The 24,925-nt window shown below is 34.0% G+C and overlaps 1 protein-coding gene across 6 annotated transcripts in view; it reads right to left on the reverse strand.

Annotated features, from left to right (window-relative positions):
* The window catches only part of PPP3CB (protein phosphatase 3 catalytic subunit beta), a 47,027-nt gene that overhangs the window by 6,144 nt on the left and 15,958 nt on the right, over window positions 1-24,925 (reverse strand). The window contains exons 5-14 of one of the 6 annotated variants that reach the window (XM_086901101.1): window positions 24,418-24,563; window positions 18,975-19,114; window positions 18,802-18,879; window positions 18,608-18,702; window positions 17,016-17,141; window positions 14,978-15,055; window positions 10,429-10,510; window positions 9,486-9,583; window positions 4,080-4,109; window positions 714-2,425 (exon numbers count right to left, since the gene is read on the reverse strand). In XM_086901101.1, coding sequence (XP_086757227.1) covers window positions 2,247-2,425; window positions 4,080-4,109; window positions 9,486-9,583; window positions 10,429-10,510; window positions 14,978-15,055; window positions 17,016-17,141; window positions 18,608-18,702; window positions 18,802-18,879; window positions 18,975-19,114; window positions 24,418-24,563 — 1,052 coding nt within the window. In that variant the 3' untranslated portion in view covers window positions 714-2,246. Of the gene's footprint in view, window positions 1-127; window positions 187-713; window positions 2,426-4,079; window positions 4,110-9,485; window positions 9,584-10,428; window positions 10,514-14,977; window positions 15,056-17,015; window positions 17,142-18,607; window positions 18,703-18,801; window positions 18,880-18,974; window positions 19,115-24,417; window positions 24,564-24,925 lie in introns of those variants that run through there. The other 5 variants (XM_086901100.1, XR_015290198.1, XR_015290197.1 and 2 more) reach the window with 5 other exon arrangements.

The raw sequence follows: 24,925 nt of genomic DNA on the forward strand, positions 1-24,925 counted from the left end.
TCATGTTCATCATGAAATTTCAGCTGTACTTCGTAATAGGTTTCTGTTCTGCTCTAATATGTCACCATATGCAGACTGTACAGCTCACAGGGATAGGAGTGCTTCATAAAAAAGCCAAAAAACTTACCACTTTTAACTTGATCTTCTGGACTCAAACTCTGAGAAGAATTTCCAATTAGAATGCATCTGCAATAAAGTAAAATTGAGTATTAAAACTCCTCTTACCAACACGATGTCACTTATCCTGATTCTCATCCTGTTCAGCAGCTTGTCCTTAGTTTAAAAAGAATATGCCAAAAAGCTAATTTATGTGTCTGTACAGAGTGCCAAAACAAACAATTTTCTCCCTCTGCCCAAAAAGCAGCCCCAACACACTTCAGTAATCGAATGTTTTGTTCAAATCAACATATGAAATGCAACTATGCATAGAGGTCTAGATTTTCTAGACTCCACTGACCCTGCTCTGACAAGCCAAAAGTGGATGTCTGGCTTACCATACACAAAATATTTCCAAGAGAGAACTCAAAAGCAAAAATAATGCAGCAGGAATAAAATTAAAATAACATAGTGTTTACATTCAACTAGTTCTCTGCAACCTGAATCTGACATTTTATACTATATTTTTGAATGGCTTAAATATTGAAGACTATTTCTAAACAATTTGTAAGGTCAGATTAGACCTATGTATGCCAAATAAAACCAATACACAGTGATAGGAGCCGCAGCCCATGCACAAAATTTATTGTGTGCTACCGTTTATAAAATACTTGAATAGTTCGGAACATGCATAAAATTTCCAACTTAGGGGTATGTACAGATTGTAGTTTATGGCAAACAAACAAAAAAAAAAAGAAAAAAAAAAAAGAGATGAACTCTAGTGACATAAGTTTCAAGTTGTGTTCCAGGGGATGAGAAGGACATGTAGCAAATGTCAAAATATATAACAAAGTACACTGGCAATCAGTACAGTCCATTATTTGTGAACAAATTAGCACAGGGCTTCAATTTTTATTTTAACCAAGCAGTCCTGTAGATACCAAAATACATGCAGTCTCAAGTTTACACTTTCACTAATGCCTTAGCAGTTGAACAGAGCAATTGCTTACGCACTGCTTTGCTTAAACAAAAAATATGTCTGATACAGGTTCAGTTTCCTTTACAGATTTAAAAATAATAAAAAGCTTGCAGCTATTCAGCCCAGTGATTATTAGCTATTTATGCAACCGTAATACTCACAAAAAACTAAAAGTGCCCATAACATCTAGGTAACCTATAGATGTACATCATAGGTCTATATATTAAATATTTGCAAAATGAAAACATGCATACACAAAATACAATGCCAAGCTTTACAGACTTGATATGAATCAAAATTTACTTAAACAATGTACAAAGTTCAATTAAAAGTACCTTAAAATTAACACTTCCATATTTTTCTTACTTTTAAAATTAGTATATATAATTATTTTTTTTTTAATTCAAGGTGGGGAAAAGTCTTGAAAAAGCTGGGCAAAAAAGTTTCTAAATTAAATATTTTTTTTAAATCTGTGTTCAAGTAATAAACATTCCTACATAGAAATCTTCTGATAAGCTGTAACTAAAAAATACAGGGAATACAATATAGAATTAGCAACATCTAAAGGAGTAAACCTGAGGTCAGCATTTTACAGAATGACCAACTGAAATGTTTTGGCATTTTTCCTGTTATTTAAAATACAGTTTTTGCAGCCTCAGATATTTTAAGACCATTCTAATCTATAATTTTAAAGACATACCATGAAACCAACGTCCATTAATAAATAGTTAGCTCTTAGGGTTGTATCTGAAAGTCTGATTTAAAAAAACAAACAAACAAACAAACAAACTACCTCTACTGAAAGAAAAATCCCATTTGTAAACTTAAATGTGTTGACAACATAAGCATAAGATGCTAGTCTAGGTGTGCTTTAGTGAGAACAGTCCGATCCTTTCCCCAGATCTCTTCTGAAGCTGCAGCAGCCAGTGATGGACTTTGTGTGAAAGGGTGAGGCACACACTCCCAGGAGGTTGGGTCACCGTGTAAGAGAGGGGCTGTTGTCTCAAAAGCATGATGGTCTCTCTTCAGTGGGATCAAGTCAGATGGTTTTCCATCTCGTGTTAAGTAGTCACTTCAAGTGATCCCCTATTTCATTTGTTGTCACATCAAAAAGCAGTCATCTAGGAATTCTCAGGCAGGACATGAGTGAGTAAACCAGAAGCTGATGTGGTCACTGTGCATTGTTGTTGCCAGTTCCATTGTTTCCATTGGCATTTGCTGTGTTTATAGTATTAATACCATCTTGCTGAAGAGCATCTTTTCTTGGTGGCATTCTCTCATTGATCCTATCCAAACCTTTTGCTTCTTCAAAACTGCAGATTTTATGTTGCGGAGAGAATCCTCGTATTGCTTAACAAAATGCAAATTTGATATGTCAGTAATGGAAAAATAAGTTGAAAGCATATACTTTTTCTATCAAATGATGTTTAAAATAAGATAAAAAATCAGCCAAAGAAACTTATGGCCCTGCAACTGTATTGCTAAAAGATTCTCTAACCTGCTTTCCTGAAATGTTCACAGCAATCATGATTTCAGTTCATTACAAAAAGAACAAAGTATGGCAAATATTCTGCAAATAGGAATCAAGGGGTTTAAGCCCACTTGATTGCTTCTGCGTGTTCCTGGTGGGGCCAACTATCACTGCTGTGCTTTTGCTGCCCAGCTCATCGGGCTAATCTTAACATCCCCCTTCTCTTCAGGGCAATGTCAGTAAGATCTAAGCAGCACAGCAAGTGCAGTGGAGGCAAAGCAGCAAAGGGTTACAAAAAGTAGTGGCAGATTGACATCCTGCACACGCACCAATGGCCTGATCCTGCAGTTTTCATGCAGGCAAAACTGCAGGATGTGGTTCACACTGTGCTAATCATGTGGATGATGGAAATGGACACAACTGCAATCACCAAGTTAGCACTGTGCTTCAAGAATGGTATCATTTAAATACAGATGTATTTAAAGTAAGTATAGAAAATAGGTACTATTTTGCTACTGATTATTTTGATGAATGAGGTCTGTAGTTGAATTTACATCTGAAAATGGCTGACCACATAATAAGACTCAAGTCTTTGGGACGAAATAATTCTTTGGAGATTTAAGTACAGCTTTCCACTCACAACAACAGGACCTCTTGCAGGTGTGTGTGAGAACAGAATATGGCACTTGTTTATATTTTTGGAGATCTGACTTCCTTAATTAAAAAAACAAAGAATAGAGTCATTAAATGGTGCTTTGCAACTAAATCTGAAAAACCCCAAAGGCAGCTCTATCAATGGCTATGCTGTTTGTCATTCACTTCATTGAATTCTGAGCAAGAAGAAATTAAAGTCTCTCTAAAAAGAAACAATCTGAAGTTGAATACTCTGAACCAAACAATTTGATGGCATTTTGCTCAATACCACTAACAGAGGATGTATATACAAATTATTTAGCACAGAAGCACTAATAATCCATTGAATCCATTGAATTTGTCTCACACTAGAAATAAACTTGATCAATATATTATATTCAAAATCTATAGAAAAGAAGTTATGTCTTGCACTACCAGACATCACAGAAAGTTAAAAAAAAAGTTCAAAGCCATTAAATATATTTTAAGAGAAAAGGCATGCATAAACAACCCTCCTTCCACATATAACATCCCCTCCCCACAATCAAACAAAACCTTCAGTTGAATGCAGAAAAAAAACACTAAACACTTCTATTTTTAAGAACTTCAAGACAACATCACGTCACAACATGCTATTATACAAAAACCTACAGCATATTCTGTAAAAAAAACCCCAAAACCAAAAGAAGACCAAAAACCCCCAAGAATTTCCCTAAAAATATTAAAGATAATCATCATCCTAACACCAGAAATGAATGTTACATGTAAAATAGATGAATCAATGCAGTTGATTCATCTCTGCTTGTGCAAGTTGAAAATAAAACACACCCACACAGAGTACTTTTGAATTCCCTCCCAGACACCACAGATCTCTGCCAAGGGCAAAGACTCTGATCATACCTTTTTCAGCCTCAATTGCCTCTACAGTGGCTGTACAGAAGTGAGCAGATGCATGCAAAATGAATGAGAAAGATGAAGAGTGTAATATCGCATAGCAGAAAAGGCAATGATCAATTTAATATAGTATGCTACGCCAGATTAGATTACAATTAGTTAAAATGACAATTAAATTTTTGGGGGATTGTTTTTAACTGTAAGTTAAACTTTTCCTAAATTTAAACTAAGAGAGTTTATCAACTAAAAGCCTGTCAAAGTAACACTAATGAACTGATGTTGTTCTCTATACATTTCTGTAACTTTTTGTTGTGATTTTTGTTTTGTTTTTTTTTTTTTAAGATAGCAACAGAAAGCTTCAACTGATGCTAAACTTGTGGTATGGTTTAAAAAAACACTAAAAATCTATTTGAGACTATTTCTGAAGATTAAAATGCATTAGTGAGCTTTAATAAATTACCAGGAAGGACACTATGAAAATAACACTACCAGCATTTTAATTATAATAAAAAAATATTTTTCTCTTTAGCTCCTTGATGTTTAACTAGTACTTCAATTTCTCACAACATTTTAAGCTAAAATGGGCATCTCTGAGAACTAAATTGTGACATTTAAGCTAAAGAAGACAAATCTAAAAAGTCATATTTACAAAGTCTTGTAAATTGTTTAGCTGAATCAACAACAAAGTCTACAGCAGGAAGAGGTCTGGATTTAACACAGTCTTAGTGGGTGAACTAATGTGAATATGAAGAACATTTAGCTCACTAGCTGTTCTTCTAACTAAATAACTATGACAACTGCTTTGATTTCTTATGTGTAAGAAATATAGTTCCTTTTATTTTTTAGCTCTAGCTGGCTAAGCTTTAACATAAGGTTATTATTACAACCTGAACTGTAGCTAAGTCAATCATGGTAACAAATTTTTACCTCCTCTACTATTTGCCATGCCTCTAATACCACAATTTCAGAAATATTGAAAAAAGTAGCTTACATGGTGGTAAACCTACTTGTGTAGTGCTTCATACATACTGTTAACAACAAAAATCATGGCAGAATATTCAAGCAAGTGCTGGGGAAAATAGCTCTATAAGAAAATAGGGCATTAGATGAGAATAGAATTCTTTAAAAAGATTTAAGTTTATTACTTCTTATTTCCTATCCAACAAAACCAATCACCTACACTATGCCTACACTATGTTATGTATGAATTGCCTACACTATGTTTTAAGCTCACTGTTGCATAAGATTCTAATTCTCACTGAGATAGTCTAAAAAAAATTGGATACTTGCATTAAGTATCCAATAAATACTATTTTATTTAATAAAATTTTCATAAAATTTTATTTCACAATTTTTATTTCATGAATATTATTCATAAAATAATATTAAATACTCAAGAAAAATGCAGCAATTTGAATTTCATATACTGCACTTTCCATGGAAAAAAATGAAAAAAATGTTAAGACAATTCTGCAATTAAATTTACAGAGACAAGGGCAATTCCAGAACCATATCAAAAAGCCACTTGAATGGATGATTATTTATGATTACCTTAAGGGAAAGAAACTTCCTCTGCCTCTAAAAATGAATTACCTTAAGAATTGTTTTAGAAAGTCATCAAATACATACTTTCAAAATATAATTAATTTGCCATACAAATAGGAAACTATGTAAAAAAACCACCTCTTTCCACCATTTCCTGTTACCTGTGGAGTCTTTGTTTTCAATCTTTTCCTGAAAAGATCATGAATACTGATTTATCTCTGCAATTTATGTAGCTTGGTCATAAATACAAATTTCAAAATTTACTCCTAGTTTACACTACTTGTAGTACTACTATTCCAAAAAGACCGTGAAATATTCATCACAGTTAAGGAGAAGATAATTTTCAACTTGACATAAAAGAACAAACTGACTGGAAAATACAAACACTTAAAAAACCTGTAGAGACTCAATTTGGAAAATAATTTTGTTGAATTCTCTTTTGCAGGTATATCTAAATTAAAACTTTATTCTTTGTAGGCTTTGATAAACCTCAAATAAATACTGAGTCATATTAATAGGTAATTCCAATATTTTGCTCTGAAAATTCTCAATTGAGAGCTGATTTCAAGTAACAGGTTTCAATGGCATTTCCATCCTTAATTTCACCTCTCTCCTCTAGACCTAATGGATCGATGTGATAGAAAATCCTTGTCAATTTTCCACATAAATACAAATTTTTAATTTAGACTTATGTTTAGTATGTTACTGAATAAAGCTCTAGGTGTTTGGTCAGTTTTTAGCAGATGTAGGCTCAATTTGGAAGCTAATTTTCTTGATTAATTCACAAAATATGTCACTAGGAAATGTTATTTTGCATAACAGTTCTTAATATGATTTTTTATTATTTCAGCTACTATAAGGCAAGCAACAAAAATAATAAAAACCAAATTTACCTTAAAAAAAATTCAGAAATATACAACGACCATGATTTCCCAAGGTCTTTTTTTTATCCTAACAAAATTCAGGCTATCCAAAAGTAAGCTATGATTCATTTTTAAAAAATATATCCAGATGTTCATGAAAAAGAAAAAAAACCCCATACATTGACATCTCCCATAGGATGTAGGCTTGCATTTTTCTCCAGAATTATGCTTTTGAACTGAGTTGTCTTTGTTTAAGCCCTTCTCTGTGGTCTGCATTTGCCATTCCCCTCGTGCTGCAGTGAGGATCTGGCCCAGTACTGCCCAGGGATGGCAAAGCCACTGGGCACCACTGCTCCAAGAAGAAGAAGGAGGAGGAGGAGGAGGAGGAGGAGAAGGGCCAGCAGCTCACAAACACAGCAGCTGGGCTCAACAAAATCCAGACAGAAAAGTGGCATTTGCTAAGATCCAGTATGGAAAATGTTAATGACATTAAGAGCTATAATAGGTATATATGCAAAAATTGCGTATGTGTGTATATCTATTTGCCTTGGTAAAATAATTTCAGCCCACCTCTCTAGAGAAATGTAGATATACACTCCAATTTCTTATAACTTTCAAAGCTGCTTATGGATTTGGCAGCAACCAGTGTGCCATTGAAAAATGAGCATTTATAAGACTAAAACCTAGGGCATACTGGTCAGTGCTGTGTATTTTTAAGCCAACAACAGAATAAAAAATTTATTTCAATTAATATTACATCCTTTTATTTTTGCAAGCCTAGACTAGTTTAAATTATTGATAATATACTGATCAACATAGTACAAAATACTTCAAATAGTAATTAGATATTTTTAGTAAGAATCCTACTATACTACCAGTGACCATATTTTTGTCAAGAATGTAAATTCTCTGATACTACAATGGTTTAGAAAATGGTCAGTTAGTGAAGTTTTATTTACTTTTGCTTTAGTTCTACCTTTGCAATTGAGTATTATAATTTGAAAATTACTCTTTTAAGACTGAAACAGTAACATGCTTATTAGTAAAAGGAAGTTACTTCCATTTAAGAACTAACAATTGGCATGATTTTTTTAAAAAGTCAACATAACTAAAACAAATGAGGTATATTAATGCAGTGCATCAGGGAATATTGCCATCAAAAATTTTAGTCAAGAAAAAATCCACACCCACAAAAAAACCGAATGGATTTTGCATATTTTCCAAATGTCCCACATTTTCAGTAATGGTAGAAAGTCATATCCTTTATGTAAAAAAGATTTTCTAGTCAGTTTGATCCTCTCTGGTATTTGTAATGCAACATGGATAAAAATTTGTTAAATGAGTGAGAGGAATGCAGACTCATTTTTTAAGCATAATAAAATTTCTTATTAAACAATGAAAGTTAAAGGTAGAACATATGCTTTTGGAATAGTTGAATGGATTAGGAAACATACACCATTTCTTGTTATAGACATTCACAAAACAATCACATACATACACTGGACATATAAATTTACTTGTAGACATTATATGTCCACTGAAAAATGATTTAAAATATGACATTTGTGTTTCAAAGCTATTAAAAACAAGCTTTGATAATTGAATAGAAAATGTAGTGAAAGGCTTTCAAAAAACTACATAGAAAATATAAGGAATTCAAATAAACAGTCCAAATCATGAAATGAGAAAAGCAGCTACTCTTGGAAAATAGATTGTGTAAAAAGTGGTATTCACATATCACAATCTTTCAATAGTTATAAAATTCAGTGTTCCCATGCTAAAGTTTTATACTTCCTAGTAAAGCCTGAAGGTGGCCAATATGTTAAGAGTGCTGCTGATATGAAGTCCAGTTTCCGACTGGTGTTTTTCAGTTATTCACCACTGTGAACAGAAAACGTGGACTTCATTCTTTTAATACACTTGGTACAAGCTCATAGCATCCTCCCTAATCCTAGTTAATCGTAATGGGCCTTGTGAAAAATATGATCCAATGATTCAACAAACTAAAAAAAAGAATAAAAACGTTTTACAAAATATTCAATGAGCCAGATTACAGGTATATTGTATAGAGTTCTTTTTATTTTCATGCAAAAAAATATATATGCACACTTAATAACACCCTTTTATTTTGATTTATTTACAAGTTTTAAATTCAATCCCTTTATTCTCAACTGATTTTATAACAAATGATGGAATAGTTTTCAAGTACAGTATTGTTCAGAATGCACAGACAATGTGCAGCAGCAAATGCAGCAAACCTCAAAAACAAGGTGCTACAACATTGCTTCTACATCAAGAGACAGACAAGTGTCTGGGATAGTGGTTTAATTTTAACACTTATACAGACATACATCTATACCTAGAGAGAGACAGACAGATCTAAGAAAGCAGCTACATCTGCAGAGGAAGGAAACAGCATGTTACAAGGACAATTCAGGGAGGTCAATTATACATAGAACATTTGACAAACAACATAGAGAACAAACTTTGGCATTAATTACCAGGGTACAAAACGTAGCACATTTCAATCTGTCAATGGAGTGTAATATGGAACTATGCAGTCTGTAGCTGTTTGTTAATATTAATATCAACAAGTATTTGGCATTGTCAATGAAAATACTAACACGGCTATAAGAAAACCATTTTAATGGAGAGCACACAGGTAATGATGTAAAATTACACTGCCATTTTTGTATCTGTAATGATTAAATGCCTCAATACGAGATCTATAAGGTCACCCCACCTGAAAAACTGTAAACTAAGGAAGCTCAGAGTCTGAAAAACAGCCTGACACTGCTGAACTAATTGGCTTTTAGTTTTATACCCTGGTTAAGTATCCATTTCACATTGCCTGATTAACACATAACACTATGCTTGTATCAGCCGCTAAGACAAGAACTGAAAAGCATAAGAAATTCCCTGCATGCATTATGTGTGGTGTTAGCAAAAGAGTGAGATGTGCCCCAGTCCATCTGAGGCACAGCAAGTTGCATAACATCATTACCACTTTGCAGGGTCTGTCGTCCTCCAGCCAACACTCCACTAGGTAACATTCCAGTGGGAGTCAAACCCTTGAGTGTCAGCACACTTTCACTCTCCTCCCTGTGTGAAAAAAACAGTAACAAAACCTTAAATACCTGTGCATGAAAACTTGCATTGAAGTAAAATAATAGATGGGGAAAGGGAGAGCCTAGTTTTGCTGTGTTTTAGGCATGTCAAGACTGAATGTAAGTTCAAATTCCAACAATTTAAAAGGTGAAAATAATTCTGTTCCATACCTGTCTTTCCTCTGCCTAGGAGTTATAATTCTGAGCAGTTATTCATATTCAGGTTCATTAGCTTTGAAATGAGCACTGAATGCCTCATGAGGTACTGAAAATATCTCACTACCATAAAACAAACCCTAATTTTGTTTTAAATGTCTCTACTTTGGGAAATAACAACTTTAAAAAATCATCCCTATCTGAGCAATTATGTTCTGTGGAAAAACAGATATATTGGGTAAATAGGATGACAACAACTCTGCATTTAAAGAGGATGGGGTATTTTTTAAATAGCTGAAAAGAAAAAAACCAAAACTGGAAACAAAATCCCTCTACTCCTCAAGCTCCTGGTATGTCAGAAATTTTCAGAGTCAGTCCTGACATCCTCCATTACACCCTTGATTTCAGTCTATCTGGTATTGCCTTTCCAACACTCTTAGTTAACAGCTGGACAAACAGCATGTAAACTGAAGATCATGTTCTTTAATTTCTTGAAACATGCTGCAAAAAAAAACTTGAAAATATTCTTTAACCAAGAATTCCAACATCAACAGGGTGCACCAATATGCCAAACAGGATTCTGATGCACTGTGATCTCCCTGAAAAATATTCAGCATTCATTACCCTGAAACAGAGATGTTTACCTTGCACAGGGGTCTAGGAATGCAGAAATCATGCAAGTACCTGAGAACAGAGAAGACCCTTGCCATCTTGCCAATTGCACGAATTTTGTTTCTGATTATTTCTTTCCGTGCGGCAGCTGTACCTACTTTCAATAGAAATAGAAAAGAGTCTCAAGCTCATGAGTATTTAGAAGGTCATTTTTTAAAGTGCATCAAATTTAACACAACTGTTTAAGTTCAGTACTCTTCACAGGAGGTCAGTACCCAAACAATTAAGGGCACAGTGTTATCAAATTAGAGCTTCAGAATGCCAGTAAAACCACCATCACCTGTGTCCACAAAACACACACACAGAAGTTTAGATCGATCAATGATTTCTGAACCTAGTAAACATCTGAACTACAACTACTACAGTGTAGTAACTATCATAACTCATTTGCCTAAACTTTATACTTGTACTGACATGTATATCAGAATGTAGGCAAGCAACCCAATACAGAAGCCAAAGAGATACTAAAGCCACAAAAAGTAAAGATTTTTTAATTATTACACAGCTATTCAAGAGAAAACAGTGGTGTCCTTGTTTTTATGTCAGCTACACAAAACACAACTCCATGAGAACTCCCCAGAAAATAAACAAGCAAAAAATTGCAGCAGTACCTTTCTTACCACTTAACTCTGTTCCACATCATCTTAGGTTTGCATCATTTGCAGAAATTAAAAATACCAAAGATCTGGAGTAAATACTGCACACTCCACAGGGCAGAGTGATACCACTCATGACAGACAAAAGTGAAGACAAAACTCTGAAAGGAGGCTTGTGATTGGGAAGGAGAGCCACCTTTGCCTGCCTTGACATGAAAACTGAAGCACCTTTCTCCAACACTAAGTGTCGCTGGTTTGTTCCAATGTATAAAAGTGATCCTTCCCTTCCTCTTGTTTTCCCTTTGCCAACCCCTCAATTTCATTAAAACAGTAGAGGCAGATGAGGAGGTACCAAAACCAAAATCCTTACTTCTCCTCAGCCATTGGGAAAGGAGGGCATTAATCACACCAAGGTAACTCAGTCATACTGTGAATTGAACCACAGGGAACCAAGAGTGAACACGCTCAGACAGGTCTGTTAGGTATTTCAGAACTTCCATGTACGGTGTGGTTCAGTCTTAGGAGAAAAGTAAACAATAAGAAGTTGCCAACTAAATTGCAAGAATGTAGAAGAGAGGACCACAGAAGTGGGCAGAAGAGCCACGTGTTCAAAACTCGCGTACTTGCATTCAAAAAAAGGAGCTGTGAAAGAAGCTGTTTTCCATCCCTGCTCATAGCATGGGGCTTCCCCCTGAGGGTTCAGACACAACAGCCACAGCTGCAAGGACACAAGGCCTTCTGTGGCACAAGAGTGAGGAGACTTTCCACCCTGAACACCAAATCAAATAAAACACAGAAGATAAAGCACGTAGGGGCAAACAACAACAACAACACCACACAAGACAGAAAAGGTGTAATGACAAATTAAAAACACAGGCAAGAGACAACCTTGGTAAGAACACAATGGCAGAATCTTGGGGTATGACACATACCTGCCAGTTCATATAAACAAAATGAAAAAGCCAGGGACTGCTGAGTAAAGTTTTTTTTTATACAAAGTTACAATTTTAACAGACAGCAAACTAAAAAAGTGACAAAACAGGTGGCAAAAGTGACAAAACAAGAAAAACTTGGAGTAGGATAGTATGAAACATTCAATTTTTACTGAAAACAATTTCCTTGAAATCTTTACTTTTAATTTTTAAAGTTCTAGAAATTTTTGCTTTCCCCTTTTGAACACAACTGAGTAGCCACTTGAGAATCTGGAATGAGAAGGAGAGTCTTTTAGAGTTTGAAAAGATCAGGGCTAAGGAGGAAATAAAATATTTCTCTAAGTTCCTCAATTTTCCTTCTACTCACACCAGTTTGCAGGCTTCACTGACGCCAAGCTGTAATGTGCCAACTGGAAAAACTTCAGGCAGTGCTAATCTCTGTGCTTTAAAATGAGAGAAGTTGCTTTGGGGTGTTTGGAATGTTTGAGGGGATTTTGTTTGCTTGTTGGGATTTTTCTTTTTAAAGATGATTTCTCATTGTCCTGGCCTTCCAGAAGCAACACAGCCAAGGCAAAAAAGCCAAATTCATTACTCCAGGCTGCAGCACTGCACTAATGGGGCCATTGAATCCTGGTTACTTAAGAGAATGACATCTGCTTACAGAAGAATGTCTTGATTACACCCAAAGTTATAGGAGATATAACAAAGAACTTCCCCAGTTCCAAATTTCCCATTCCCAATGCCTGCACAAGAAACAAATTCTGAAACGCTGACATATTATGCCCCAAACATAACTTCTGGAAATATATCTATAATCCAATGCATTAGTAATAATCTAATGCATAAGTATTAGAAATATTCTCTGGAACCAACAAATTTATACAGGGAGAAAAATCATTATTAGGCAAGTAGTAGCCAGAAGAATTTCTCTGTACAGAACTATCTACCCTGTGATTTCTGAAAAACAAGTGATGGACCATGAATTTAAGTTAGTAAGTAGGCTTCTTTTTACAATTTACATCTGGCCATCTTCAAAATAGCACAGAGAATCAAAAAGTACTTTTTTGACATCTCAGTTAAGAAGACAAAATGTACTACACAAACCAGATTTTGGAACATTTTATAAACACATTCCATGCACCACCTTAAAAAAACAGCCCATGAGGAAAGTATTAAAGAGCAAGACAGACAACTGAAAGCTCCCTACACATGCAGGACCAAAGATAAAATTTTAGAAGTAGGTAAAAGAATGAAGTTCTACAAAAAAAGGAATGAAGAAAGGAGGAAAAAAATTCATGCACAGAAAGACAGATGTCTTGAAGTATGACTTCTGATAACAAAATACACAAGTCTTTATAAAATTCCTATTAAAATGGTTAATAATAACAAAATACTACATAATAACTCTCAATAAAAAGGTATTTTCTCATTAATACTTTATGCTGTCAGGTTCTGTGAAGTCATATTTCAAAACATTCCTACTCTGTCTGGTCTGTACCTTTTTTATTGCCATATATGAGTCGCTCTTCAGATGGAGAGTCCAGAAAAAAAGGAAGTGAACGATGGAGAAAAAGGTGAGTGAGACAAAAAAACAAAAAAAAGATATTTAACTTGGCAGTGGTAATAAAGAAGGAATGGAGAAGAAATGTGAAAAAAAAAAATGGAAAATTGCAACACTTGAAAATGCATTCATCAAACAAGAAGTGGAACTGTTGAGAATATTTAAAATTTGACAAATAACAAGTGAAAGCTTGAAAGTCAACAGTTAAAAAAAAAAAATCCAACCACATAGAAAGATAAAGCATAGACAGTACCTAGGTGGCATAAGAGATGCATTAAGCAAAGAAATTTTTAAAGAAGACAGAAGAATAAAATAATTCAAATTAGGAAACTACAGACAGGGCATATGCAATCAACTGACAACTGCAACTACTCTGGAAAACATAAATCCTAACGCCTCAGAATACCAGCTAACCCTGCTTGGTGCAAGTGCTTTATGTTCAGTTTAGTAGAGTTACTTGAATAAAAACCAGGAATTGACTGTTGGCAGGATCACTTTTGAGACCTCTTCCACGTTTTCACATTTCTGGCAATCATCTAAATAGCAGCAAAGTTGAAGCGGCTCAGAGCCAATGCACTCCAATGGAAAACACACAGCTGCTTAGCACAACACAGTTTGAACACAGTAGTTATCAAATGCTAAGAAAGGGGATGTGTCCCTAATGTCTTTATAAATGATCCTTTCATGTTCCTTAAAGGCTGCTGAAAGTTTTGTCCTCCTCTCCTATTAACAACAATTCACCAGACCAGTTGTTATTGGATGAAATGAAGCAAGTCTGAGAAATGTTTAGGTGTGACATGAAGCACTTCTGTAGAAAGCCCAACAAAACAAAGTGTGATATGCTAGGTCTTCACGTCAATGTTGCTTCCTAATCATCATGCTACAAACCTCTCTTAACAATCTACTGTATCACAGTTTAAGAGACAAGATGTTATAATTCATTACATGAACACATGTAATACAATGTACCTATACAAGTCCTTTAAACTCAAATGCAGACTTAAACTTGCATTTCAGGCTTTATAATGTTTTGCCATAAAAAATATTGTATCTAATGTTCTCCTGCATCAACTGTTACTGAAGGGTAATAATTAAGAAATTTAGTGTACTATAACACATTTATTCTAAACAGTAGCAAAATAAATTAGTATGTTTCAAATTTTAAGTGCCAAGATATTTGGAGAATTTCCCACTAGAAGTTTGTTTTATATTGAAATCAGATATGAGTACATGTAAAAAGCTTGTTTTAAATAAAAATCACATATGAGGATTTGTAAAGGTTACTATTACGTCTTCTTCATCACAAACACAAATGCAATTCCCTTTTCTGCCCCACCAAAACATTGTTTTCTACAGAAAAATTTGAAGGCAGTTTTGTTCAAAACCCAGGCAATATTACACCAATCTAAGTTAACTGTTGTTTACAAGTTATTACCATTAAGAAAATTTACATATCTTAAAGTAAACCCTACCGTCAAATTGATCTTCTCCCTCTGTCATCAGCTCATCATCAGAGCAAATGCTCAAAACATTCACCAACATTTCTGTTACTGTATAGGAAAAAAATAAACCTTAATTCATTCTGTGTAGAATTTAAAATATTTCCATGCTCACAAGATATAGCTAGTCACAAGCAACTCTAGTGAATGAACTGCTCACACCACAGCCATTGCTCAGTGACCTCATTTCAAAATAAGTGATTTTCTTGATGTGAGATGTCACAGAATTTAAAAAGCTCAGAAAAACAAACAGCTATAAGTTATACCACTAAACACTAAACAAACAACATGAAGAACACTCCTCTCTTACAAGGAACTCTTTTAGGTAAGAAGACTTTCTTTGTAAATTAGTCATTTTACTTTAAAGTGAAGTATTTGAACTAGTTTTTATGCAAACTGTACTTAAATGTGAAAAATTTTGACTGCTCAAATTCAGGCTTGAATTGAAAAAGCTATTCTACTTCTGACACCTGCAGGCATGTAGCAGAAGTACTCAAGCAGAAAAGTATTAGAACATAAATATGGGGAGTTTGTTTTTTCAAACTCCCCTTAAATATATCAACATAGTGGATAAAAGCCTTTTGAGATGAGTTTGTTTATTATTTTTTGCCAGGAATATTCTTGTTTTGCCCCTCAATCTTTCAGACATATATCAGATTCTTTCTTAAAATATTCAAACCTTCCTCTACATAAGAGTATTCAGAAACCTACACAAAAGACAATTGGTTAAAAACCCTGAAAACTGCTGCCTACATTATTTAATGACTAAATCATACAACCCCTATGTTATCTGCTATGGTTGTATTCTTCATTCTTGGGGACAAAGTTACTCTCTATTGTAAAAGAAAAACTCAACCAAATTATTATGATTTTGATCTGATAAATGCAGATCAGACAATATTGACACCAAATCCTTCACCAAAAGTGGAAGCATGCATTTGTCCAAAGACAAGGCTATCTACAAGGGCCATGACTCTAGCAGTCTGAAGCACTGAGCAGGGCAATGAAACACTCAAACACTGTTAAATAAGCTGCTGGATGTCATTACCAGCAACACTACAAAAGCAAAATACACAGTATCAACCCTTTGCTATTGAAAACAGTATCTACTGCATCATCAGGCAAGATATACAAACAAAATCTTTCAAATGTCAAGTCCCTTCATTTAAACATAAAAAAATTTGTTGACTGAGTTAACCACAGTAAGAAGTGTCCAAACTATTTGCATTAAACTGCTTACTAAAGACAACATAAAAACCTAGGATTCTAGATTTGCTTATGTCCTTAAAATATAACTGCAAGAAACCTAAAATTTATTTAAATTTATTTAAATTTATTTTATTTGAATTAAATTTAAACTAAATTAGAAAGAAATTTTCAAAGCAATGTAAAGAGCTCTCCAGATCCCTTTTTATGAAAAGAGCAGTTTCTGTCATGGAAAGATTTTAAACAGACCCAAATAGCCTCTAACCTCGTTGCTTGTCAACTGAGGACTACTTGGGGCCCCAGTGTCCTAGATTCAGAGTTATCATCTCTAGAGGGAAAAGAAAAAAAAAAAAAAAAAGGAGGATCTGTGCTAAATTATCTTTTTTACAAGAAAAATTATGACTGAAAAACTCATCTTTAGTGAAGGTCAATCTGTTATATCCATATAGGAAAGTTAACATTTTACACAAATATCTCAATATAAATTTACACCTAAACTACACAGGATTAATAATGTATATAACATAGCATTTTGTAGAATATGAACAATTTAAATATTAATTTCAAATGCAGTTCAAAGATACTACTTAACAATGCAGATGTACACCCTCAATGGAAATGATAATTCCTGTTAACATCTTAGCTATATTAGATGCAGTTCTAACTGCCTTGACTTAAACAGGAAAACAACACAAAAAGAATGCAATCCACCTTTCATTGGTAAATATATTTTAAAAAACAAAAGTCTCCCCAATATCAATCTGGGAGGAATAAGGATATTAGTTGATGCATAACATCTACTAACCTTTTTCTCCAACAAATGGCAAAGACCATGTGAAAACATCCATAAAATTTGGTAGCCAGTAAGGATGAGGAGAACAATTGAACTGACGAATATTCATCACATTGTTTTCATATTTTAATACAGCAGCTAAAATGAAATTCAGACATTTCGAAAAGAATGTTTAAAACTTGTGAGCACCACAAATGTAAAGTCAAAGGCATGGCTTAGGTCTATTTATACTGTAGACTAAATAATCCCAGAGGTATTCCAGTCTCTTTCTTTTACAGTATTTACAGACAGGTAACTAATGGAGCACTTTTGGATTTTTACTGTGTATGTTTCACTTTAAGGTACTGGATACAGGTCAATATAGGTCTGTAATATCCTATTTTAGGTCTACAATCAACAAAGATTTTTACAAGTCCTGAAAAGATATAATTTCAGTAACTTTAACAAAGCTAACTCAGAACAGAAGTATATTCAGAATATGCAAACTCAGGTTTTATTCTTCCTAAGTGTCTTCCCATGCTATAAGCCTGGAGCAAAACCATAGACATCTAGAAGATGAAAAGAGAAAACATAAAGAAAAAAGCCAGAAAAACAGAAGCATTCTAAAGCTAAACAAGCAGTTGACTACATTTTTCTATACATATACTTTCATCAGACTGGGAATAGCTCATGTGAAAAAGGGTTCTATGAACACAGTATCCATAGAGATAGTAAAAAAATTTTAAAAGCCAGTTGAAGATATTTTTACTTCCTCCTTACTTCGCAATCAGTGGAAGTAACAACAGCTCATCTTTTCCTGTGTACAGTTATTCACCTACACAAGTGGCATGGGCTGGGGGTGGTTCTTTATGGGTGGGTGGAAGAAGATGCATTTAATAGAAAAAAGGTGTTGGTTTCAAAGGAACACTACTTGAAAATTTGGAGATCATTCATTCATCACATATTTGAAATGCCTTCCTTTAACATCATACTTGAATTTCAGCAGGCTTTATCTCTTATTTCCTTTAATTTAATTCTCATCTATGAATAATACTAATTCACAGCTAAGGTCTTCTCTGTAATTCTGACTTGTAAATCTTCCTCCACACTATTAAACATGCTTCTCCTGTTCAACCCTACCTCAGCAGAGGATGGAAAAAAATTGATTTCTTGTTTTATACCCCCTTCTTTAATATTTCCAATGGTGATCAATACTTGCTCTTTCTTGGTTTCCCATATGTGGCCATTATAGGCATAATAATCACAATTAGGACACTCAGATGCCACAATACACAATGCAAACCACCTTCCTTGCCCACTAAAGACAATCAGAGGAGTGAAAACTCATAGCACAGGGAAACCTTGCCTGACTGGACAATATCAGTAGATTTAATCACAAATACTAAATAGCAACAACTTTCACAATGGAAACCTCTGACCACACTTATACTTCAAGGTACTCCTCTTACAGGAAGTTGCCATTTATGGTTCTTCTTTATAACTTTCATTAATAGACTTTTTTGTCCTTTAGTTTCTTAACTGGCAAAAAAGCTGTTGATATTAGATGATCTAGTTAGACAATTTTATTTTATTATAACATACGATTATTAATAACAAGTTCTTACCTTTATTATTGTAGACATCCAGGTAATTAGGCGCTGAAAAAATTGTTATTAAAGATGGGAACCCTGTAGTTTGACTTTTCCTGTACATTCTGTAACTGCAAAACCAAACATATTATATTACATCTTACAGAAAATAAACAATTAATTTTTATTTCACATTATGACTATTTCCTTGAAAGATACAAAGTACTCACCCTGCATCTTGTGCTTCATGTGCTCTAATGATTGACAACAAATTATTATTTTGCAAAAATTCACAAACTGCTGGATAGCTGTGAAATGAAAACAATTATGAGTAAAATATGTTCTCTTAAAATATTCAGGAGTCAGTACTAAAACACCCAACGAGATCATAGCATACTCTCACCTATAAAAGTATGAGCATCCTCTGACTGTATTATGACTGAAATGCTCTGGTGAATTTTCATTTCCAAAATCTTCTGAAGGATCCGACCACAATAAGTCACACATTGGTCCAAATGCTGGAGGCTCTTTGAATCTATCTAACTGTTTTGAAAGAAAAGGCAACAGCACAAATATTCTTTAAATATTAAATTATTAGGTTTTACACATTTGTTAACCTACATATCCATCAATACCAAGAACTTTTAGAATAAATCCCAACCATATCAAAGAGAAGTAGTTTCTGTATAGTTTTTCCTCTCCTCCTCATGAAATAAGGCACAGGCATGCCAAAAGAACCAAACCTGTTAAGAGCAATAAGATTTATTAGTTGTAAAAAGAAGGGAGATAACTTCCAGACTGATGGATATGTGTAATACAAGGTCAAGATACAAACAAGGAACAAAATGGTCCTTTTTCATGCACATGCCACATCTACCAATCTGGAGACACTACTAGGAATTAGAAAAGAGAAACAGTACAGAAAACAGGAATTATAAAAGAAAAGCATGAATAATTAGCACCAACTAGAAGAGACTAAATATATATTATGAAACAACCCTAAAAATCCAAACCAACAAAAGAAAAAAAAAACCACCCTGAAACACCCATCTCCATAATGGATCATTTAACAATGTAATGAAGATGCGACTGGCCCAGCTGTCTAAGATTTTTTCCATACAAGCTTTATTTTTCAGCTCTATCCCTGATGTAATGGGCCATAAGAATTTTGGGAGATGTCTGCATTTTCTATCTTGTTGCTTCTTTACCGATTTTCACTTGAAACACCTATTTTAGCAGCCTGCAACTTTCCTAGTAACCACAGTCAAAAGTGCAGAAGTTAAGGAGTTAAGCGCATTTGTTAACGTAAAAGGAAAATACCCTGCTTAAGTAAGTTACAGGCAATCAATCTCTTATGTCCCAGAAATGAAAGTAGATATCCCAGGTTCAATGTAAAGTTTATTTGGTCTTTATGTAGCTGGAGTTTGTTCACAAGATGATTTTATCCAAGAAATGTAGGAACGGTTCTTTGATGGACAGTGCATTTATCTCACTTCACTTCCCATACCAAAGAAGATGACTTTGATGGTACTAGAGAACACTTAACTCTTCATGACAGGCTTGAAGGGAGGTTTGGTGAGCACCTGGTGAATTTGAGTCTAACGCTCCATAGGAATCCATTCAAATATGGAACCAGCAGTAGTGCCAAGCTCTCTCATGCCCTGGAAAATCAGAGCTCCCGAGGCTGCCACCTGTAACATAAGTGGAGAGGTCCAGATCTTTACAGATTCCTGCCAGATAATGGTAAGGCAGGTATTAACTGAAGTTGTTGTTGGAATTTATTCAATATTAAAAATCCTGTGGTTTAACATTTCCCACACTGGATGATAAACCTGGTATGGAGTATTTCTTCCAGATTGAAGAAGTCAGTCCATCAACTTCTGTAAGTACCTGAATTTCTGTAGATTAAACCATCAAGTTTTTAAACCTCCAGCAATAAATTTGGGTCCAGAAGCTAACTGAGGCATTCAGACAAGGAAGTTTCAACTGTTTGCTGATTGATGTTTCCTGTAATACAGAAGGCTGAAAGTCTAGAAAACATTTCTAAAAATTTTCTTTACTATTCAAGGATTTTCCTTATGACTTTAGCCAAATAGAGACATTATAAATATAAGTTTTGGCTGCCTGCAATAAACACACCTCTCTCCCAAACTAATTTTTCATAGCACTAAAACAATAATGCAGCTATTTCCTGAAGTAAGATCAGTTTGTAAAAAATAAATATACTTACATACACTTATACATACACTACATACACTTACATATACACCAAATCAGTTTCTTCTTCACTAGACAGTCTACTAACTGGCACGGTTCTCAAGATATCTCAAAATTTAAGGAAATGTCACTTCAAGCTACTCAACCCAAACTACATATATCAAATCAGAACTATCAATTTAAGGGTTTATCCATTATTGGCACAGCAAGAAAGTTAAAGGACATGAGTAAATTCAAAATACTTGTTACTGATTTAACTATTTCTGAATGTGCTTTGACTATAGCGAAACAGAATCTCAATACGAACCGGCTCAACGTTTTTCTAAATACGATTTAAGGTAACCGAGAAAGACAATTTTCAAGAGTAAAAATCAGTATGTCTCCTGTTGAAACAAAACTAGGTAGTATATTTTTAAAACACATTAATAAAATTTTTAATATATAAATATATATTTAAAATATGTTTTTTGTAAAACATTTAAATCTAAATTATTTTCTAGGTACTATGCAGTCAGGACAGCTAAAGTGACATGCATTATACCTCCACATGGATGTTCCAATTCAGAAGTACCAAAACCTGAGAGACAGATTAAGGTACAGCAAATTAAAACAATTTTACTTTAGAGGCAAAAGACCTTCACAGAAGTTTCACACACAGACACCAGTTTTAATTAATCTGTCCTAATTTTCTTGAGAACTATCACCTAATAAAGCCTAAAGAACAACACGAAGGCCAGTGAAGAGTGGCAGTTATCTTACTTATTACTGAAAAGGAAATTTCAGCAGGCCACAGAAAAGAAGCAAGGTATTACAAAGACAGATTGCCAGTTCTGCTGCCATATACTTCAAGGCAATTTGGTGACCAAGTCTTAGTATCACCAAAAGCTAAACAAAAGAGGGACCACCTGTTGTAAATGAGGAAAAAAATTCTTTGTCTCTTTTTTAGTGTCCCCATAATCTTACCCATATACTTCCTTCTTTCTAAAATGCTAGGTTTAAAAATCACAATTCTTGGCATTTTGTTTCAGGAGAAGTCTTGGCAGTGTAAATGAAGTCAACTAAACATCATCTCTAAGTTGATGGACATGTGTCTGAAAGAGACACTCTTTACCAAGACAATCAGAACATTTGTGGAACTGTTATTAGTAAAATCAAAATCAGACTACTGCAAGTTTCACAAACTTCCATTTTGGCAGAAATATGAAGTACCTAGAACAACCTTTCCAGTTAGGATTCACTGTCATGCCTAGAATGATAGCTGTCCTCTTCTGGAAGTAAATTTATGACAGCATAAATAATAATTTAAATTGTATCGTTTAATCACATTCCTGCATGTCAATACTGATGAAAGACTTCATCCAGAAGAAATTGCACCTTGCACAGAATTGTTCTTTTTTTTTCTTAGGTGATTCCTGCACTATTTATAGAGCTGTGATTTCCCTTTTATGCCAGATAATTATGTCCTTGCAGCAAAGACCTCTCCTTAATAAGAACTTCTGCTAATAAACCAGAAGGCCTGGAATATTATACAATTGTCTTGATTGCTTACAGAAGTAATTTCACACACCACACTTGTACGCCAAGTATATGATTTTTCCCTAGATATAAAATAAACCTTTCACATCACTCATTTAATTTGAATACATTTAAAATATCAGTGTGTGTCAGACTCTAATGCAGCTATAGAAGCTGTTGCCAATCCACGACTAGCGCCTTTTTCAGGTTATCAGATGGTTCTTTAAAAACAGAAAAGGCCCAAGGAACAGTTCTATTAACACTGCCTTACATTTATAAATGTGTTTTTCATCAGAACAAAATACAATGCAGATTTTCATATATGCATATAAACATTTCACCCTAATGTAGCCTGTAACATTACAAAAGCACATCTGAAAGTACAGGCCAGGACAAGAGATTGCCTTTCAGTTAAATTTACTTGACACTTTGAAACCTGATTAACTGCAAGACTGAGACTAACAGAAAAATGAATCACAATCCTGTTATGACAGTGGTTTTCCAAAGTGTTTTTCCAGAATATGTTTTCTTTACATTACTTTCCAAAAAGCTTTGGCCAATGCTTTTTTTTCATCTGTATAGTGAAAAGCTTTAAGGCTTTGTGAGAATGGCACTGTTTAGTTTCTTAGCTTTCTTACTTCCCTTTCTCTGCACAATGCATTTGGATTTCTGTAACGTTAGTATTTGCTTTGACAATGCAATGTGCCTCAGTACATTTTCCCACTTACACTGATCTTGTAAATATACTTCCTCTCTGTTTCTACCATTTTCTTCTCCTCTTATATCACTCTGCTTGGCAGTGTAATATCTGTAAGTGAAATAAACTGACATTTGAGGCTCTGAAATGGTCAAAATATCCCTAGTGAATAAATACAGTGAATTAAAATTTGAGATTCAACTACACTGCCTATGAATTAAAGGAGAGGTAAAAAAGAAAAATGAAACACAAATAAAGGTGAAAATTCTAAGAACATGAGAAATGTAATTAACGAAGATAAAAGGACAAAATAGGCTGCAATACATACTTTTATATACTATAAAAGCAATCTAGAAGCATGCTTTTACTTTCTCTGTGACATTGACATCTTTTTACAAGCAGGTCCCCATGTATCTTCTTCCGTGTGTGGATAAACCACGTTCTTTCTTCCATCCTTACCTATAATCCCAAAGCTTTCTTAGAACCACCAACATATATTTTAAGATGAAATCATCTATATTTTAGCTGTGCCTAATCATAACAGGAATGGTTTTGATTTCCAAGTGCAGCAGATGTCAGCTAAGTTAACTTCAAGAAGTCTAAAGAAGTATGCAAAAAGGAAAGCAATGGCCTTTGAAAATTCCTATCTGATACAATCTCCACCTGACGAGTCATCCATGCAAGTAGAAACCACGTTATTAGAAACAGATACCTCATGTTATCACAGTCTTCTGCCCTTTAAATTGTACACCACTATTTAAGGTTTCTATTGTATGATTTAAAAAAAAACTTTTAAATTCTTATTATTAATAGACCTAGCACATTGAATACAGTGAGAAGTGCTCCTCAGCTGCAACTCAAATACCTACTAAATTTGCCATTTTAAATAGCAATCTGAATTTCTGTTAAATATTGCAATATCTCACTTTGTCAAAACTAAAACCCACATATTTAAGACAGTAAAAAATTTTCAAAGAAATTTGAGAATAACTGAAATAAAGTTAGATACAGTAAACAATTTTAAAACTACAATTAATTTCAACAAGTTTTCTCCTGGAAGCCATGAGAACACTAGCTCTTATCTAGAAAGAAATACAATGTATTATTTTGATTGGATTTGAAACTCCTCACATGTACCACCTGTCTCAAAACACTATGTGGGGATTTTGAGGGCTCTTTCTTGTGTGTGTTTTGTAACAGTCCCAGCTATGCCAATGAAGCCTATGAATGGAAAATGCACTAGCTAATCCATGAGATTTTAATTATGATACTGCTTAGCCTACATTTCAGTTCCTGATTTACACTTCAACAAGAGACAAGAACAGAAAATGTACTGACAACTTCATAAAGATGACTTTGTATAGCATCATATAAATATCTCTACTTCTGCTTATTTTCAAATACATGAAATACTCACTCTCCTAATGTCATCTAGTGTATTAATTTCTGGTGAAAGTCCACCATGAACACAAAGAAATTGTTGATTTAAGAGAGCAGCAAGAGGGAGACAATCAAAAGCTTCCATACAAGCATCATAGACTCTTTCAGAGTACTTTATTTTACCTGCAAGAAAGAAAATAGAAATCATTAAAAAATCTGTAATATATGAAGTAATCTAGTGGATCATGGTTATAAGAATATATATCAAAGTGAATGCTTAAAAAAAACCAAAACAATGAGTATTTTGGGGTTTAAATGAGGTTTTCCAAACACCTCAACAGCAAGCATGTTTCTAAGACCTATTTTCTTCCAGAACTATAAACTGTTTTCACTTCTTCTGTTAGCTCAAGTGTGAAGAAACTATTTTTGTTTAAAAAAAATCTCAGAATTATTTAATATTTTATACAACTAGCATACTTCAGTATAAAATACTACTAAGAAATTTGTGAATTTACAGTGAAAAACTAGGAACTGATTATAGATTA

Source organism: Cyanistes caeruleus, chromosome 8 (genome assembly GCF_971803275.1).
Source record: "Cyanistes caeruleus chromosome 8, bCyaCae1.hap1.1, whole genome shotgun sequence".
Lineage (NCBI taxonomy): Eukaryota > Metazoa > Chordata > Aves > Passeriformes > Paridae > Cyanistes > Cyanistes caeruleus.